An 11,446-nucleotide genomic window follows, 5' to 3' on the forward strand; every position below is an offset into this window, starting at 1 on the left:
TTCCTTTTTTTGGCTGTGTGCATCCGTAGTGCCATTAGGGTGGTACGTTGTTGCAGAGGCTGGGTGTAATTCGTATCTCTCGATATTAATATATTCCCTTTATCGAAAAAAAAAGTATCCCCCATGGTGTTTCAAGTGCTATTTTGGGCAGAAGTTTCGGTTAATTAGAACAACAAAATTGCTCTTTTTGCAAAATTTTCTCATAACTACAACAAATGAAATTCAAATTTGAGAGTCTATTGTACTCCCTCCGACCCATATTAGTTGCCACTAATATATATAGATGTATCTAGAAAAAAATTAGTACTAGGTACATCCATACTAGTGACAAGTAATATGAATCGGGGGGAGTACCTATAATCATACCCTCTAGACCAATATATAGCGACCTCTAAACGAGACCGGCTTTTGTGAACCTGGGTGTATGTGAACCCACTTTTTCAAAAGTGGGTTTGTGATGTCAAAACATGTTTCAAAAATCGAAACACAAAATGATTGCAAAGATGATCTCAAACATGTGCCCTGGACATGAGTTTCGTTCTGAAAAAACATTTTATTTTACCTCAGCAAAAAAGTGAAATTTTACAGGGCTATATAGCAGTATATATGTGACGTATTTTGCCTTTTTCAGATTCTGAAATAAAAAAGTGGTTTCTCCGCGAAAACTTTTTACGCACACATGGAACATGCATACGTACCCCGATATTTTTATTTCAGAATTTTTTCACATTTCGAAAATGCATTTCCAACCTGGGTTCACGTGCACCCAGGTTCAACTGGGGCTTTTCCCCTCTAAACCTTCTATATGAGGACAAGCAGTAACAGCCTACCAGGTAATCTGGTGGACCTCTGAACATGATTGGTCGGTGACCTGCAAGCAAGAGGTGCCATACTATGTTCTTTCAAAATGCACCATGAGATACTGTTGATTTATGCGATGATCGCCATGCCCTTTCTGTACGATGCAGTACGTAGGACCTTTGATCCAACAATAACACAGTAAAAGGATCCAATAATTGGACCTGTGTTCTAGTTAGGTTATGTTCTTGCACTGAGACTTTTTGAAGGTCCTTTGCAATTTGGAGTGTTGGTTTCTCATCATTAGTACTCATTACTTGTGTATAGACATGTTAACTGTTTCCTTGAAGTCGGCAGTTCTTCATTGGATGGAATTTGATCATCAAATAGTTCTGCTGGGCACAACATTTCCATGCTCATTTTTTTATTTTCACTCTGATGTGAATATTAATGCAGACTGATATATGTTCCCTCTCTTATTCAAGCAGGAATACTGAAACAAGAGAACCAGTGACGAGTCAGATGTTAGTCGTTTTCCAGCTTTCCACTCGCACTAACCCATGTCGATGTAATTCGAGAAGATTTCATTTATGAAGTCTTGATTACTAATAGTTGCGCTGGCAGCAAGACAAAAGGGCGCCAATTTTCCAAAAGAGGTCAGAATTCTCAGCAAGTATTGAACTCATCTTTTTAAGAACTAAAGAAAGCAAATCTATGTGCATGGAAATATAATGTGAAACTCTCATAAATCAATTTGGAATTAGGATTTGTATGAAGTGAGAGCAACACTAAATTGTAGGGTATGTTCGCTTTGTGCCAAAATATTCCATACCGGTTTTTTTGGATGATTGTCAAGTTTGATTGAAGGGACCTTTGCTCACTGCAGTACATTTTCTTCCTCTGATGGTTACCATTTTTTTTACATGTCCATGCACCTTTGCTCACTGCAGTACATTTTCTTGCCAACATTAGCCGAATCATGGACAAGCAAAACCTGAACAAACTTTTGGAATGTAGAGTTAGACTCAAAGCAAACAACCCATAATACCTAGCCCGTAGAAGTTTTGGCCCAAATGGAGCTGGCAGGTTAAGAGGTTAGTGTGAGCTGTGCTAGCATGTAACGGCTGTCGTGTCTAAACATAATGCCACAGATTAACGTTCTGCACAAACAGATAAAAGTGCAAGCGGGCTGCTATGCATGTGAGGGCGCTCTCCATTGTGGTTGCGCATTGAGCTAGTGTTCAGCACAGGGTGTTACATAAATTCTGTACAATCTGGTCCTTAAATTTTTGCATAATTTATCTTCGTTAAATTGCTTCCATGATTTGGCAGGACGGACAAGTTACTCCCCTTATTGCATTTTCTGTTTTTTTTATCCAATAGATTTATTTTTGGATTGCTTGAACTCTTATGTTGCTCAGTGAAGATCATAGATCAGAGGCTCCCTGAGCAACGCCCCTACAATTTAGCTGGTGCATTTTCCTGTAAAGTATTGCATATCCTTAAGTATTTATTTACGTACTACAGGGAAGAAACTGTACAAGGATAATAAGGCTATTAAATTAAAAAAAACCTTTGCTACATTGAGCATAACTGTTGTTCCATTAAAAAAACTACGATTCACCGTTGTTGTTTAACTATTGCCATGAGTATGTCTATCATATATACTGTTCAAGAAATGGTCAAGCATCACTCAGGCCTGCCTCTGCATTCGCACATGTTGCAGCTCTGCAGGAAGTACAGTTAAGTTGGGTAAGCTACACTTCCTTCTGCCCTAGATCCACCAATAAGCCCATTCTGACTGTTTTGTTTCAAATTTCGTGCTCACAGTTAAGCAGTACTGCTATTCAAGCCAAATAGTATCGCTGTCTCCGGGTGCGAACTGTAGGAATACAATTTTGATTAACGATGAAATGGACCTCACCTAGCTGCCCTGTTCACATCTGACGGCTGCCACCCAAAATTGCTTGCCGGCCTCTGATCTGAGTCTTGAGGGAAAAAATAATAAGTTGCGGTTAGCAGTTCAAGATCCAAGTATATATTGATCAGTACACTTAGTATTGTGTGTGCTAATTTACATTTTACAACTATGAGTAAAGCCCCTTCTACAGCAAAGGCATATGTGCTGACTAATTCTTTTTTTTTTTTGTTGGAGTAACGCTAGATATTTTTGTTCCCAAAAGATGTGTAGTGGGCTAATGATTGCAGTACCTGGTGCCTAGCAATAGAATAACAAAATAACTTTTAGACCTAACCATGAGAGTTAGTTTGACCACTCTGGCTAATCATATCTCCCATTCAAGGTTTCAACAGAGCCATGCAAGATGTAGTTGGCAAAGACGCTTGCCTCAGCATCAGGCTATTTGTAATCGGTCTGAGCGCCGATTGAACAAGTTTTTTTGTTTTTGTTTAGGATAACCCATTAAACAAGTGATTGGTGTGTGATGGCTCACTTTAATGGCATGGGCTTTTGGTTTTGGTCCGTGGCTACATCATTGCTTGGATCCACCAGTGCGGATAAACTACTATCAAGAGCACATTCTACTCCTAAGCAACGTAGGGTCAGGTCATTATGCCATCATGAAGCTGCATACTGATGTGTTTATCCATACAGTGACGTATCACGGCGGAGAAACTATACATTGTTCTTGTTCATAGTTTGACATGTCTTTGTATAAATAGTATAATAAATAGTGTTAGTGACAAATGATGTCTCGGCTTATTCCTTGTGGTGTGGCCAGCCATGTTGGCATCTTTGTTGTTTGTTTTTGGTGCTGTTAGTGCTGCTATTATTCCAATGCAAACGTCCCATTCAATATGTTTATTGGAGGTGAGTTTGGGTTCTGTGCAAGACTGACCTTCAAAATTTTGGCCATGGAGTTTCACTATCTTTTCCTTCTGCCATTTTAGCTAAAAAAAACCAATCTGTTTAGAGAACTGTTCTCACGGAGTAATGATCACTTATGAATAAGGTGTGAGGTGGGTTTCCGCCTAAGTCCCACGTATAGTTCATTTTTTCATTTCTAGTGCAAATTTTGAGACAAAATATTGCACTACAAATGACAAAATGAACTATATGTGGGATTTAGGCAGGATCTCGCTTACATATCTACCTATGAACGAAAAAGATATGCATCCACTCTTGTCTACATTTTTGGCACCTATTTTAACCTGTTTCCTGTTTTTCTATAATTTTGTGGCACGAACTCTTCATGTTTATGGATAATGCAACTACAAAATCAGGTTGGCTGGATGAAATAATTTCTGAACTAGTATTACTTTAATGTATTTCATCGCTGAAAGTGACATAGGTGTACTTATTTGCAAGCATGTAGCCTGAACTGCTACAGTTCAGAAGAGAGGATCTGAATATATCCAAACAACTGAACCCCTGAATTGCCTAGTTCCATGCCTTGCTCCATCTAATCTGTACTCCAAGCTCCCACCATCATCATGGAACGTTGCATTTAGTATTTTTCTACATTCTCGGCCAACATGTGGTGCCGATTAGATGACCCCGATCACCACACTGATATCACCTCTAAATGTTGGTCGCATCTATGCCAAAGCCCATGGTTTTTATAGGAGTTTCAGTGTACTGAACCCACAGGTTTTGGGTTGCGGACTATGTCGGTGCAGCTGCCACCTCGATCTCCATTTGTAGATTAGAGTAGACATGAAAATACCGAGCGTGCCCTCCAGCTCCAACGTGCGAGTGCTTTCTCACGTGCTTGCAGTTGGAACAGATACATCTCCTTGACTCCGCCGCGCATGCACCAAAGTTTGACACTTAAGAATATTTTTGTTTCCGGCTAAAGTCCATGCAAATTTCGCTTTCTACTCAAGTGAGTGAGGTCCATATTAATCTCTGTGTGGCCGGCGCTAATCAATAGGCCAGACCATCACGCGTGCCTAACATAATTAGCCAGTTGAGATGATGCTACTCCTTCTCTGCGCTTTCCCAATGGTAGTATATCCTGTTGCCACTGTGTGTGTAGAATAATAAGTTTCAGCAAACAAATTCAGACCTAATAGGTCTATTGAAATGCATAATTGGCCAGAAACTTAATAAACTATCCTGAAAAAGGTAGAACACGCGCTACGATGAGGGCCTTTTCAATTAGCAGGAAACTTAATTTCCTTCTGTGAAATTTACGTAAGATGCACATAGATTGAGGCTCGAGCATCTTATGGTTCTGAGAGTTTTGGTAGCACATATAAGGCTTTCTATATGCGTGTATCTTATCATAGGTAAAATGCTAATGTGGCATCATACTGAATGGCGAAAGGTATTGGTGTAGCTAACATACAACCTTTGCACGCGGGCAGAAGAATTGGCTAGCCCCACATACATGTATGACCACAGCATCATTAAATACAATCTTATTTAGACATAACCCTTAAACCACAACATCAGTAAATAGAGTCTTATTTAGACATAAACCTTAAAAACAATGCACCAGGATGATATTTCTTAAAACACGTCGTTGCCTAAAATAGAGCCTTAAGACACAATGCATCGGAGAAGGCCTCCAAATACACATCTCATTCGTACCACTAAATACAGAAGCCTCGTGCAGATCATGCACAATTCATCAAAGCATGAGCCATGGAAACCATGTGATGATGTGGGTATAATTTCCTCTCACTCATTCCGCCCTAGGCTACCTAGGACCCCAAAACAACTGTACTAGGTTTTTCTTTTCTTCCCGGGGAACAATTGTACTAGCTAACAACCCAATCATCCGAGGATCGTCGATCATTACACGGGAATAAATTATAGTTAAGTGTGCTAGCATTAAAACTTAAAAGTACTCCCTCCGTTTCAAAGTAAGTGACTTGAATTTGTGAATATGTATCTAGATAAATTCAGGTCACTTAGAAGTTAGGTTTAAATAAAGTCTGTATGCATATCTTTGATGCAAAGGCCGGCTGTCTCATTGGAGTCTCGTACCTCCATTTCGGAAAAAGATAAATTCAAGTCACTTAGGCTAGTCATAGTGCTAGTATCATAGCTAGTGGAGAGAGGAGATTAGAGTAACATAGGTAGATACCGTATCATAGCGCAAACAACGAGAAAAATTAATGCTAAACAAATCTTGTACACAAATTTGCATTGAGATTCTAAAGATTCTAAAAAAACAATAAATATAACATGATTATGATACTACTCCATAATATTACCCACTATAGAGATATTATCATATAGTAGTATCATATGCATGATACTACTACATAATACTTACCACTATAACCAGTCTTGGGGAGGAAGTACAAAAATATTAGTGTAGTAAAAGGAAACATTAATTTTTTAATAGAGTGAGAGTATAGAACATTGGACCCCACACGGGCATTAACTCACCGCGCACTTGCTATATCAGCTGCTAGATCACACACCACTCTCACAGTCTGGTGAGACGCCTCGCTCCTCCTCAAACTGCAGGTCACTCGTCGTCATCGTCCGTCTTCTTCTCTCGCGACGCACGTACGTCATGGAAGTTCTCTCCAGGGGCTGCGCCAATTCCTGGCCGGCATCCGTTGCCGCGGCGTTGCTCGTCGCTGCCGTCATCGCCGGCGCCCTGCGGTGGGCCAAGAAGCGGCGGTCGGCAAACGGCACGGCGAGAGCGCGGCTCCCCGGCGGCTCGCTAGGGTGGCCGATCATCGGCGAGACGCTGGCCTTCATCTCCGCCGCCTACTCCCCCCGCCCCGAGTCTTTCGTCGAGAAGCGCCGCCTCCTGTGAGTACAGCAGTCGGCAGCTAGCGTCCCTCGCGCTCCGCATGTATGTAATTCCCGAGACAAATAATTATGCTGCAGGTACGGGAAGGTGTTCAAGTCGCACCTGTGGGGGTCGCCGGCGGTGGTGAGCAGCGACGCGGAGGTGAGCCGCGCGGTGCTGCAGGCAGACGCGTCGTCGTTCGTGCCGTGGTACCCGCGGTCACTGATGGAGCTGATGGGGGAGTCCTCCATCCTCGTGCTCGGCGGCGGCCTGCAGCGACGGGTGCACGGCCTCTCCGGCGCCTTCTTCAAGTCGCCGCAGCTCAAGGCGCGGCTCACGGCCGGCATGCAGCGCCGCGTCGCCGAGGCTATGGACGGGTGGCGTCGCCGTTGCGGCGACGATGGCGGCGGCGCCGTCGTGGTGCGCGTCCAGGACGAGGCCAAGTCGGTACGTTACTTACGTCATGCACTCACTCACGTCGTCGCGTCCGCCAAAGTAGCTTCGACCATTGATACACTGCGCGCGTGTAGATCGATCGCCTCTTTCGGCCGCAGTGACGACGTTCAAGTGCAGCCAATGCGTGCGCACGTGCGTCGAGGGTTGGGGCTTCGGACGTGTGTGATCAAGGTCGGTCGTAATCCATCGGTTGTTGGCCGTACGTGTGCTGTGGTTGTGATGCTTTCATCCTCTGCACACGTGTGCACTCTGACCACGAGTTCTTCGTGTGTCCGATCTTAGCAAGTTCGGACTATTTTCTTTCTTTTTGTTGTTCTGTCAAGCATTCCAAAAACTTTAAAAATGTGCCGGTGTTGATTCTTTTATTTTTATTGAAATATTGTATTTCACCGGAATCAAATGTTACTTCAGTATTGATGCACTAACCAACAAAATCAAAAGTTTAAACTCATGAAAAGGGTTATGGAAGGTCCCCCTCACACATCAAGGCTGAACATATAGAAAGATCTTAAGACCTGAGATCGATGAAAGGCCACAACTACTTCAGATTTAATAGTGTGTTGGCTTTACTCCATTTCATTTCAAAATACATGACATCGTAAGATAGTCAATCATTGGTAGAGCCGCGGAGGCGGGGGACTAGCTACATTCAGGCCGGGCTCCCATGGTCTCAAGAGAAAATATCAGGTGGAAACCAAGTTAAAATGAAAACACTATGGAATTCACGTTTAGACATTTTAAGTAATTTTCTAAAAAAAAGTGTGTTATGTTAAAAGGTGATGTTCGGCGTTCATTAAAAATTTGTAGTTCAAAATAATATTCATTTAGGAGGTAAGGAAAAAAAGCATGGATTTTCTTTCACGCCTCGTAAATGAATATTTTTAATGTGAACTTAAAAATTCACATGCTAGCACTATGATGCTATCTTTTTGCAATTTTTATATACCTTAGGACGCAATTTTCGCTTAATTTTCACCCTTTTCTACATTTTTTTTGCTAGATATTTCTTCCTGCTCTCACAAGCCCATGCACATAATCCTTCTAAAATTTCAAATGTCAAGAAGATTGTCAGTAATACCGTGGTTTGGCCCTCTCTTATTTTATTTTGTAGCATATTGTTTAATTTATTTGGACCCCTTCTTCCAATACTAGCTCTACCGTTAAATACATTTTGTTGGTGTATCCATATATTACTAACGGTCTAAGATGCAACTTTGATTGTTAGTTGGATAGGATATATGTACGCTAATATTTTTTTAAAAGGAAAACAGAGCAGTCTCGTATGAAAGGTCTAGAGATATTGTTTTTTAACAAAATAAATATTGTTTTCATTTGAACCACACTAACAATCCACATTGATAGTCAAATTTTGATAATATTTAATAGTAGGCTTTCTAGATGTTTTTGGAAGTGACTTAATTAGTTTTTGTTGTGCTACATGCTTCTCAGATTGTGTTTGAAACCCTAGTAAGGGCTCTCATAGGATTAGAGCCAGGTCAGGAGATGCAATTCCTCAAGCAACAATTCCATGAATTCATTGCCGGCTTGATATCCATTCCCATTAAGCTCCCAGGGTCTCAGCTCTACAGATCCATCAAGGTAATACACTCACTCTCAATTCATATCTGTACTTGCACCTCATGTTGTAGAGGCCGGTGTGAGTCAGGTCATCTTTATATTTAAAAACATCCAATTATATAGATGAACGGTGGCCCTTTGCGAAATACAGTAAAATCATAGACTCTCACACATACAGTAAAATCACACATATGAACACATGCACACTTTTTTTTTGTTAAGAAGGATGAAAATTAAACACATGTCATGCATAGGTGATTAATAAAGCTCATTAAATAGGTAATGGATAAAGAGAGGAAATATTGTGTGATAGATGAAGATCATTTAGTGTGTAGCTAAACAACTAAACATAAAACTATATAAATATAGGCAAAATGATCAAACAAGATTAACTATAGAGGTTAAAAAACGATCTAGACTGGAAAGCAAAAATACCTTCTAAAGGAATAAAATATTAATTGTGTCTATAATTTTTGCTTCACCCCCTAACGTCATGATTACTCTATCACCATGCATGATTTTTTTGGTAGTAGTGGCATGTTTGTACTTTGTGCATATATGTGGGATTATATATGTATATATATCCAGGCTAAGAAAAGGATGGCGAAGTTGATCCAAAAGATCATCCAAGAGAAGAGGGAGAACGGGGTCTATCAGGCTCCACATGACATGATTGACGTGTTGATGAACAATGGAAGTGATCAGCTCACCAATGAGCTGATATCCGACAATATGATCGACTTCATGATACCTGCAGAGGACTCCGTGCCGGTGCTCATAACACTTGCTGTCAAGTACCTCAGCAAGTGCCCCTTAGCTCTAGAACAACTAGAGGTATGTGTTCCATATAAGAGTATCTCTTGATGTTATGTGGAAACAAGTGAAAAAAAAAAAAAAAACACTACACCCAAGTTGGCATTCACCTAATAATTTATTGTAAACACGCATGGCAGCACACATGTAAGCAATGGTTGATTCACCTAGACATCGACACAAAAACATTATCAGAGAAATGCCATTGTTAAGATATGTTACCAATGTATAGTATAGTGGATCATGACCTCAGCGGTTTGTATTGTTTTGTTTGATAAATATGGGGTCATTATAAACTGACAATCTATAATATGGATGATGTCGTCCATGGAGTAGGTTGTTTGTTGCCTTGTCTGTGCATGCCAGCGAACAATATTGATCATATAACTAGAAAGAAAAAACCCAGATCATTTGATGGAGACATCCACCTAACAGAGTTAATAGTACACGGCTAAATTGACCCAATATTGTTTAGTAAAGATGCATTTGAACTCAAGTGTTGTATGCATGGAGCTTAGTCTTTAAAGATGGGCTCAGTTAAATTATAAAAATGTTCTCCGGTTCTAGTTACTATGCGTTTGAACTATCTGTAAATGATGTACTAAATTGTACCTACGCGTGTATTTGGTGTCCCCATGCACGCAGGAGGAAAACATGGAGCTCAAGAGGAGGAAATCGGACGTGGGCGAGACCCTGCAGTGGACAGACTACATGTCACTCACGTTCACGCAGCATGTAAGCACATCTCTCTCAGTGTTCTGATAGTACGAACAATACATGAAAGCTTAGGTCCGTGGGCGTACTAATTCATACATGTGCCCAGGTGATCACGGAGACGCTACGGATTGGCAACATCATAAACGGGATCATGCGCAAGGCAGTGAAGGACGTCGAGGTGAAGGGGCAGCTCCTCATTCCCAAGGGGTGGTGTGTCTTCCTCTACTTCCGATCTGTCCACCTCGACGGCCACATCTACGACGACCCCTACGCCTTCAATCCATGGAGGTGGAAGGTAATCCATTTACATTACATGCATACACAAACTGAATCAGACAGACTTGCATGTCTGTGTGTTAATTAAGGTGGCATACCCAAATATATATGTATGACCAAGTGGAACCTTGAATTTTCTAGTGGCTGTGATGTGCTCATCTATTAATGCACGATTGGTGAAGATCTATTATGTGCATCCCTGATTTGCTCATCTATTAATGCACGATTGGTGAAGATCTAATATGTGCATCAACTGTACGTCCGTACGTATAGGAAAGGGACATCATGGCCGGCAGCAGCTACTTCACTCCCTTCGGTGGAGGGCAGAGGCTATGCCCAGGGGTCGACCTGGCCAGGCTTGAAGCTTCCATCTTCCTGCATCACCTCGTAACCAGCTTCAGGTATGCAAATGTGCTCTTAATTAATAGCCTAAAAATATGCTGCCTTCGTTACTTACTTGCACCAATGCAGCTGGGTGGCAGAGGAGGACACCGTTGTCAACTTCCCCACGGTGCGGCTCAAGCGAGGAATGCCCATCAAAGTCACGCCCAAGACATAGGAACTGCTACTCCAGACACCAGCATCAGGATTCGTTTGGCCTAGAACTAGGAAGACCTATCTGTTATGCCCACATGTATATTTCCACCAAAGGTGAGGTGGAACATGTAGAGATAGCAAAGTCTCCAATAGCTTCAGCGCTCTTGTTAAAGATCAAAGGTTTGACGTTCGTGTTCGCAGTCTTATTTGCTGCTTGTTCGGTCAGTCTTTCCTTGCAGTCTAGCTCATTTGCTCCTTGGAGTAGAACTGTGGTTCTACGGTGAAACCATGCACTGAGCCCCATCAGAAGAACACCACCACAAGTAAAAGATTACAAAGGTTCTAGCTCATGTCAAATGAGCACAAGAGAGAAACACCAGGTCCTAGGTTTAGATTTTTACAGATGGAGTTATACGAGGGTATCGGCACACGCACAGACTGAAAATAACCAACTAAGATTTACAATGGTTGCTGAAGTGAAGGAAGGTACAAGTGAAGAAATTAGGATAGCATACATCAGCATACACCTTTGAAGAAAATCATAGTTACCAGGT

At 41.6% G+C, this 11,446-nt stretch overlaps 1 protein-coding gene across 1 annotated transcript; it reads left to right on the forward strand.

Annotated features, from left to right (window-relative positions):
- The first annotated feature begins 6,034 nt into the window (after nt 1-6,034).
- On the forward strand, nt 6,035-11,098 carry LOC127295793 (cytochrome P450 90D2). The gene is made up of 8 exons (XM_051325797.2): nt 6,035-6,535; nt 6,614-6,962; nt 8,421-8,570; nt 9,138-9,383; nt 10,008-10,097; nt 10,186-10,374; nt 10,629-10,756; nt 10,827-11,098. The coding sequence occupies exons 1-8, from the start codon at nt 6,291-6,293 to the stop codon at nt 10,912-10,914; spliced, it is 1,485 nt and encodes a 494-aa protein (XP_051181757.1). The 5' UTR covers nt 6,035-6,290; the 3' UTR covers nt 10,915-11,098.
- The last annotated feature ends 348 nt before the right edge of the window (nt 11,099-11,446 follow it).

Source organism: Lolium perenne, chromosome 1 (genome assembly GCF_019359855.2).
Source record: "Lolium perenne isolate Kyuss_39 chromosome 1, Kyuss_2.0, whole genome shotgun sequence".
NCBI lineage: Eukaryota > Viridiplantae > Streptophyta > Magnoliopsida > Poales > Poaceae > Lolium > Lolium perenne.